The sequence below is a fragment of the Eublepharis macularius genome, chromosome 1 (genome assembly GCF_028583425.1).
Source record: "Eublepharis macularius isolate TG4126 chromosome 1, MPM_Emac_v1.0, whole genome shotgun sequence".
NCBI lineage: Eukaryota > Metazoa > Chordata > Lepidosauria > Squamata > Eublepharidae > Eublepharis > Eublepharis macularius.
The window spans coordinates 233596201-233604969 of NC_072790.1; the positions used below are offsets into that span (position 1 = coordinate 233596201).

An 8769-nucleotide genomic window follows, 5' to 3' on the forward strand; every position below is an offset into this window, starting at 1 on the left:
TGCGCTCATGGGGTGGCATTGGCCGCACGCTGCTCCTGTCGTTGACGCTCCATGAGCTGCAGCCGGCGGCCACGTCTCCTGAATCTAGCCTCCAACGCATTGACCTGGTCCTGAATTCTGTTTACTGAGAAACAAACGAAGCAAACATGGATGAGAAAAAAAACAATCCAGAGGAGATAATGGGAGGGGTTTGATCAAGGAACTGGGGTGATACCTACTGGAGGAAAATAAACGCCCTTCCATAGAGCGGAGTGCTGTATATATGTTCTCCAAACTGGAGTCTGGTGGGGAAGGGCGGCAGGTGGATTGTCCACTGTTTGAGGCCCCATGTCCACCTTCCTCTGCACCATGATCTTCCTCTCCAACCATTCCTGACAAAGGAATGGAAATATTTATGATTTGGTATGTAATGGGTGCCTTCTCAAGCCAAAGAACAGATTGTTTTGGAACTTTCAAAGGTGCAAATGCAAAAGATCTTTACATCTTAAAGAGAACGAGGTACCCCCATCGGGACACATTGCTTTTATGAATTCTAACGGTGAAAAAATGACAAAGTTTCACATGTTTACTGATAGTTGAAATGTCTCTTCGCCACGTGGGATGACGGCATAATTTTCGTAGCAGAGACTGTAGTTGTAGAAAAACAAGAAATCATATTCTTCCCACTCATGGCCAGACACTTAGGTTAAACCCTGAAACCCTTTCATGCTAGTAAAAAAAAATAGCTGCTCTACACAGTGCAGATTTGAAAACGTGTGAACTGCCATGAGAAGTGGTTGTCACATGGGGACCACATAGCTGTTCATGCTGTTTAATTAATTTTTTTTTTTCAGTTTTAATAAAATTTTACTTTGGGGACTTTCCCCAGACTCACCATGGTCAACCTCCTCTGCTTGCTCCACACCTTCACCAACTTGTATCCCTTCATCTGCGCTCTGTGGCAATTCTTCCGCTGCCTCCAGGGCCTCTCTTCCCCTTTGCATGGCTGAAATAAGAGTTGAGCACTGATAAGTTGATGCTGTGAGGCGTCGTTAATCGAAATCTCTCTTTACTGACTTAATGAAATTCTTGATGTGAGGAGGGGGGGCGCTCACCTAAAGCTCAGGGTTTAACACTATGAGGAGGGGCTAGCAAAGGCGGCACAAATCTAAGTAGTGACATCATTGTCTGCCCAGAAGGAATGGTTAACTCACAGTGCAATCCTATGCAGAGTTACACCAGTCTAAGCCCGTTGAAGTTAATGGCCTTAGACTGGAGCCACTCTCCATAGGATTGCACAGTCAGTCTTTTACATGGGGGATACAATTGTTGATCTGCATTTGGCACGTTCGACATTGTTGCCTTTCTTGCAGAAAGGGAAAGGTTTTCATACCGCTGGAGCAGCGAAAAGGGCTATCCAAGCTGGCCTCTGTCTGGAGATCGGGGGGGGGGGGCATGGTTATGTGACAATTTTTGCAAAGGGTGAATATAACTACAAACAGCTCCCCTCTTGTGCGTGGTGACCCAAGGTTTTTTACTGAAGGGGAAGATGATGTCTCCATGTTTAAACCACCAGCACCGCTTGGATGAATGGGCAGGAACCTAGGAAAAACTCCCCCCCCCTTATGAATTTTAGGACGAAGTCTGCAAAAACGTTGGGAGACTTTGATTTCAGAATAACCCTGCACACCATCCAAGTGCTTCATTTCGGACTTACCGGCATGCCGCCTCTCCAACCACGAAGGCCTGCCTGCCGCATCCCAGAGACGCAACATTGTTCTAAAGTGAGGGGGTCTGCCACTTCGCCTGGGGACCCCCTTCCAGGCCTCCATCGCGTCATAAAATGTCCCCTTCACCCTTTTAAACTTGGAACTGCACTGTGTCGAGGTCCTCCGGTACCCCCTTTCTGCAAGTTTTCTTGCAACGCTCAAAAATATGGCCCTCGTGGGAAGGTGGGTGCTGTTCATTAATTGATCCACCTTTCTGCTTCCAGAGACGACGCTCAGCAGGCACTCGACCTCCCGATCGCTCCAGAAAGCTCTGTGTAGTCTAGGCGGCATAGTGCTGTTGGGCTCGCAATGACGACTCCAAAAAACACGTTTGCACAGAGCATGCTCAGTAGGCGCTTGAGCGGGAAGGAGAGGTCACGGGATCTAAATCTTGCAAACTAAGTTGAGACATATTTTTATGAAAACACTTACTGATACTTTCTAAATCGGAAGGCACACAATCGCATCGGACACTTGCAGGGAACAATTTTCCTTTTTTTTTTCTTACATTGTCATCTTGTGATTTCGACTTGATGTTTTAAAAATCATGAACGGGGAGACAGGTGGCGGGCCACTTTCGGTGCCCACCGGGGGGGTTGGGTGTTGGGTACAGTTGTTAATAGACGCACAGAGGATTGGACGCTCCCCTCGAAAAAGATCTATTCCTAACCGAGGATTTTCCCTTGACGCTGTCTGTGCATGAAAATAGTCATTGCCTTCTATGCCAGCGCACGGAATGGGCTCCTATTCTCGGAACTCGGTGCCACCATGTGCCATAACCAGAGTTCGTGGAGACCGCTCATATGCCAAACCATAGCAGTGTTTTTTTTATATGACGACATAGCATTGTGGCTTGCTTCTGCCATTCTACTATTAAAACTTTGCAGGCAAGTGTGGCCACTTTTTACAGTCTGGGGGAACATTCTTTAGTTTGGCGGGTTGGGGACTTCCTCCAGCACCTTTCCCTCATATAAATCCCAGCCTGGTCAGCAGTGCTAGACCCATATTTACACTGCCAGACACACCACACCCACCAAGTTAAGCTGCACAAGAATGCCTCTTTTGTATTTAACAGCAGAGGTGTCACTGGACAAAGGATAGCGAGAAATGGCTCTTATGTACTTGAAATTTCTTTCCTTGTGCCAAAGGAGAAAAGTTTCCGCTTCTAGCGTTCTCCGTCCTTGGCCATCACATCCTCGACCAAAGGTGCTTCTATTCTCCTTCCCACCCTTCCATCAGAGAATACACACCAACGCAACAAGCATGTGCAACAACACATCACAACATTTATTAACATGAGTCGTGAAGAAATTTTCCGACAAGATGGAAACCAGTGAAAAAACACACACTTCAAGGCTAAAAGATTTACCGGTGTGCTGAAGCAAGAGCATACACATTTTTACTGTCTAGGAAAAAACAGAGATATCACCGCTACTGGGGCCTCGTCTGCAACTCCATGAATGCTGCCAGCGCATCTCTAACCTTCTTTCCCCCTTCAAGCAAAGTCTTGCTGTTGCCCTGAACCTCTACCCCCTCGTCATGCAAAAGGACGGGCAATGGATCTCGCAGTTCCCCAAGGCAATGCTGCCCACGCTCCTCACAAATATTGTGAAGTATCACACAAGCAGTTATGATGGATACCAGGTTCTCCTCCCTGGCCTTCAGTCTTTGAAGAAGACACTGCCAGCGACCCTTCAATCGACCGAAACTTTTCTCGACCTGATTTCTGCATCTAGAGAGGCAGCGATCAAAATTCTGCTCTCGGCTGGACACAGCCAGCTTCCCATAAGGCTTCATCAGCCAGGGGCGCATGGGGTAGGCTCCGTCTGAGAGAATAAGCGGTGGCACAGAAACCCCATTAATGTTCAAGGTTGGGTTCCCTGGGACGAAACTGCCATTGTCCATGGCCGCACAAATGCATGAATTTTTGAAAACAAAAGCATCGTGGTTCTTGCCGCTCCAACCGATTTCAACATCCAAGAATCTCCCAGTATGGTCCACTGTTCCCTGCAGCAGCATTGATGAAAAATTTTTCCTGTTGCCGTACTGCTCGGGGCTTCCACCAGGAGCACTAATTGGAATGTGTGTTCCGTCAATTGCCCCTATGCAGTGCGGGAATCCCATGGCTGCAAATCCATCCATTATCTGAAATGAAAAAGACAGTTTGGTATAGGGGCATCTAGACCCTAGAATGACAATCCCCGACCTGACAACCCCTTTTTTTTTAATTTGCAAAAGTACAAGAGAAATGTGGAAATGACCATTTAACCTCGGGAAAAAAGTAGTTTACGGCACAAGAATCTTTTGCCAACTTTTTAAATTATCGCCATAGTACTAGAAATGTGGAAAATAACAGGGGGGGGGAACCTACCTTGCCGAACTCCGATCCAAGGCACACGGTCTTTGACAGAAGTTCTGCTTCCATTGCTGCGCAGACGGCCAAAACTGAGGTTGCAACCGTGGATGCCCCCAAACCAAACTGGTCACTTACCACCCGGTAACAGGATCCCGTTGCTAAAAACCAAATGGTCACCGCCACGCGCTTCTCCGGTGACACGGCTTCCCTCATGTTTGTGTCCTGATGCTGAAGTCGATGGCGGAGGACACCAACCAGGTCCCTAAAGGTTGCCCTGTCCATGCGAAAGCCCTCCAGCCATTGCCCGTCGTCCCAGGTGGTCAGAACAATTCTCTCCCACCAATCAGTACTGCGCTCTCATGCCCAAAATCTTCTGGGCACATGCATGCTGGCCAGGGATTGCCAATGTGCGCGGATCCGTCTTCTTCTTCCCTTTCCACTGGTGATGGTAGATAGTGGAGGTTTTGCAGAGGAGAACAGTCTGGAGGCCACCCTTCTCCTCCGCTGCAGGGATCTCAGATGTGCATGGCACAGTGTGAGCGTGCACTGCACCATGAAAACAACCATCTGTGCCATCAGAAGAAGAAGTTCTCGATTCGGAGCCATGGCAGAGTCTTCAGCGATGGGGATCACGTCAGACAGGGAGGTTTCGGAGGGCAAAGGACTATTTATGTTATTTCAAATTTTGAAAAATAAAAGGGTCAACCAATGTTCTGGACACGCCATAGGCGGGAAAAAAGGGCGACCTATCGGTGCCTTTCTGGGTTGGGCTAACGGCATGCTTGCGTAATATCAATCCGTTATAGCGGTATAAAACGCAATATAAAAAAAATTTTAAAAAGGGGGAGGAGCCGCGTCTGCGCCCATAGGAGAGAATGGAACAGTGCGCTTGCGTGTGAACAGCTAGGAGCGCGAACAGCCGTTAGGTGACCCAAAAAAAGTTACTGTTCCGATTACAGGTAGGACGCTATATGCTGTAAATTTAACGGAACAAATGCCCGTGTGACGACGGCCATTGCCTGCTCAAGGTTGACTAAGCCTTCCATCCTTCTGAGGCCGGTAAAATGAGTACCCAGTTTCCTGGGGGTAAAGTGTAGATGACTCACCCTGTAAAAAAAAAAAGTCGGCCAAGAAAACATCGTGATGCGACATCCCCCATGGGTCAGTAATGACTCGGTGCTTGCACAGGGGATTTCCTTTACCTTTACTCCTAGCCCATTGTTTATTGGCTATCTTATGCTGTCTGCATTGTTTTATATTTTGTAATCTGCCTTGAGCTTCAGCAAAAAAAGTAGGCTGTAAAAAAATAAAACATACAATTCCCATCAAAGAATAAGAAGATATGGAAGCAGCAGGTATGCCCCAACCTGTATTCCCCCCCCCATTTCGTTAACTTCCCCCCAAAAGTCATTAAACATGAGGTTGGTGGGGCAACACCCTTGAAGAAGGAACACAACATTCCTACCTTCCACATACCTCAAGAGGCAGGGTTGGGAGGGAAATAAAATTAATTTTCATGGAGAGTAGAAATTTAGCTTAAGTCAGTTGGTCTAAAGGAATGGGAAAAAAAGAAGTCACGATAAAAAGTGGAGCAGGAAGGAAAACTGGAAAATGGGTGCACAGCAGGGTTGCCAGGTCCAGGTTGGGAAATTCCTGGAGATTTGGGGGGTGGAGCCTGGAGAGGGTGGGATTTGGGGAGGGGAGGGGCCTCAGTGGGGTATAACACCATAGTTCACCCTCCAGAGCAGCCATTTTCTCCAGGGGAACTGGTCTCTTGCCTGGAGATTAGGTGTAATTCCGGGAGATCTCCAGCTACCACCTGGAGGCTGACAACCCTTATGTACCGCGTCAGGAGATGAAGACGGCTTTCACATATTGATTTGAAATAAACAGGTATGTTTTTGGATGTTGCTCTGTCGTTAACACAGGAAGCTGTCTTCTACTGTGTCAGACAATGAGTGATTCCGCACACGTTGGATAATGCACTTCCAATCCTCTTTATAGATAATTTGGAACGGATTTTTTCGTATGCGGAACAAAAAATCCACCTCAAACGATGGATAAAGTGCATTGAAAGTGCATTATCCAACGTGTGCGGAATCTCTCTATGAGTCTAACGAGGTTAGTTTGGACTACTCTGAGTCTCAGATCCAGGTCTACCCCATCACCTATTATTTGAGCCTTTTCATTTATACCCCTTCTCCCCAATGGAGACCCCAAATGGCATACGTCATTCTTTCATTTTATCCTCACAGCAACCCTGTGAAGTTAGGCTGAGAGAGTATGACTGGTCTGCGGTCACTGATGGCAGAGTGGGGATTTGAACCTGTGTCCCAGATCCTAGTCCCTAACCACACTAGCTCACACCTTTGAACTGGAGACGCTGAACGTCCCACAGGCACAGCAGATGTTCTCACTGAGCAATGACCCTTTTCCATTAAATGTCTATGTTGTCAGAGTGTTTTACTTCGGGCCTAAACCATTTCCTCTAGGCACTAACCAGCCCGAGATGTGCCTTGAACAGGTTGTACAATCCTATCTTGTCAGGAATGACTCAAGATTTCATGCCCCCCACAACCACCACGGGCCTGTCTCAGGTAATAACTGGTCTCACACATTGGCCATTTCCACACTACTCACCTTCATCCGGAACGGGGCGCAACATCGTGAAAAAAACCGCGGAAGATAGCATCTTCTCACGTGAGTTGTCGTGCAAAATTCGCACGAGAAGACACTATCTTCCGCGGTTTTTTTCGCAACGTTGCGCCCTGTTCTGGATGAAGGTGAGTAGTGTGGAAACAGCCAATGCGCAGGTCACCCTCTTGACCCGTTATTTTCTACGGGGCAGGAGAGATGTGATCTGAGGGTGGAGGAATTGACGACGGTTCCTATGTCATGGACAGATCACTATTTGCTTTTTGTTAGACTTACAAGGATACCAAGTTGCTGCAGCAGTGGGGGATCTATTAAAACAATGGATCCAAGCGAGATGGATCCAAATGGCTTTCTGATGGCTCTGGGGGAATTTCCCTGTTGATATGGTTGGTGCTGCAGTTGATGCCCTGGTTGACCTGTGGAATGAAATGACCGGGGTGGTTGACATGATTGCTCCCAGATGCCCTCTTTCAATTGTTAGCACCCACATAGTCCCTTGATTGACTGAGGGGCTGCAGGCGATGAAAGGATGGACAACGGAGGAAGACTCTAGACAGATCTGATAAGACACAGGCAAAAAATAATTTTAAAGCATACGTCATGGTGGTGGTGGCAAAGAAATACTTTTCTGCCACCATTGTGTCTGCATAGTGTTTATAGACCCCAAAGAATGCTTGGGGAAGGTGCCAAGGCATGTGTTGGCTGTGCACACACACAACGTTCTTTTCAAGGGGATATTGGGGAAACAAGACTCTGGGACAGTTACTTTCATTCAACTAAAAACTGCATCAACCATCCGCCCCCGTTTCACGTCAGATCCTCAAAAATCTGGATCTTTTCCTTAGAAAACTAAGGAAACTAAGAGCCAAGCTACAAGTGATGCCTTACACAGGTTGGACACTTGTCAACTTCCCTCAAGTTTTGATGGGAAATGTAGGCATCCTGGTTTTACAGCTTGGCTCTCCATTACCACCGCAAGACCAGGATGCCTACATTTCCCATCAAAACTTGAGGGAAGCTGACAAGTGTCCAACCTGTGTCAGGCGTCACTTGTAGCTTAGCTCTAAGACAGCAGAAGATAGAAATTCCACTTGATTTCCCTCCTGTGCCCTCATTGCAACTGATCCTCAAAACTACAATTTAAAGGGATAGAGAGTCTCCCCCGCTCCTGGCTCCTTTGCAAAAGAACTAAATGAATTATTGACTCATCTTTTTCTTCACTTGAATCAACGAGTTCTAGAGTTGGAAGGGCCCAATAGACCATCTAGTCCAACTCTCTCTTCAGTACAGGAAATCCGAAGCTAGAGCAGGTCTAATCAATGTCGGTCCGGCCTCTGCTCGAAAACCTCCTCCTTGGGAGAACCTCGCACCTGTCCAAGCAACTAGTAAACTGTTCTTACCATGTAGGAATTTTCTCCTAACATGCAACTGAAATCTTATTTATTATTATTAATTTTTTTATTTACGTCATTTATAGTCTGCCTTTCTCACCGAGACTCAAGGCGGATTACACAGTATGAGGTTAATACAATCAGTATCAAGTAAGTACGTTTCAATACAATACCATATACAAGTTTAAAGACATAGCATTAGCAAGGATCCAAGACATAGTAGAAAATACTGAAGCAAAACATAATTAATTCTAGGACTAACATTAGACAACATGGAGCACTGGTTGTACATAGGGGTACATATTCAAAGCAGCAGATAATATATAAGGCAAAAATGGTGATGAAGTCTATGATCCCCAACTTGTTAGTGAAGCACCTGAGACCCCATCCCTACAGTGCAGCCCTCCCATTTGAGTAAAAAAGCCTTTTTGAATCATTCGGTTTTGCACCGTTTACGGAAAGCCAGGAGAGTGGGGGCTCTTCTGACTTCCTCAGGCAGGTCATTCCACAGGATAGGGGCCACCACAGAGAAAGCCTGTGTACAGGCTGCTGCTGACTTCACCTGTGTGCAGCCTGGCACCTGCAGGAGACCCTGTTCAGATGAGCAAAGCTGCTGTGG

At 46.9% G+C, this 8769-nt stretch overlaps 1 protein-coding gene across 1 annotated transcript; it reads right to left on the reverse strand.

Moving 5' to 3' along the window:
* Positions 1 to 3179: 3179 nt before the first annotated feature.
* LOC129325413 (uncharacterized) lies at positions 3180 to 4317 on the reverse strand. Its single transcript, XM_054973039.1, has 2 exons — positions 4120 to 4317; positions 3180 to 3893 (listed from the first exon to the last, which is right to left on the reverse strand). The coding sequence occupies exons 1-2, from the start codon at positions 4315 to 4317 to the stop codon at positions 3180 to 3182; spliced, it is 912 nt and encodes a 303-aa protein (XP_054829014.1).
* Positions 4318 to 8769: the final 4452 nt, after the last annotated feature.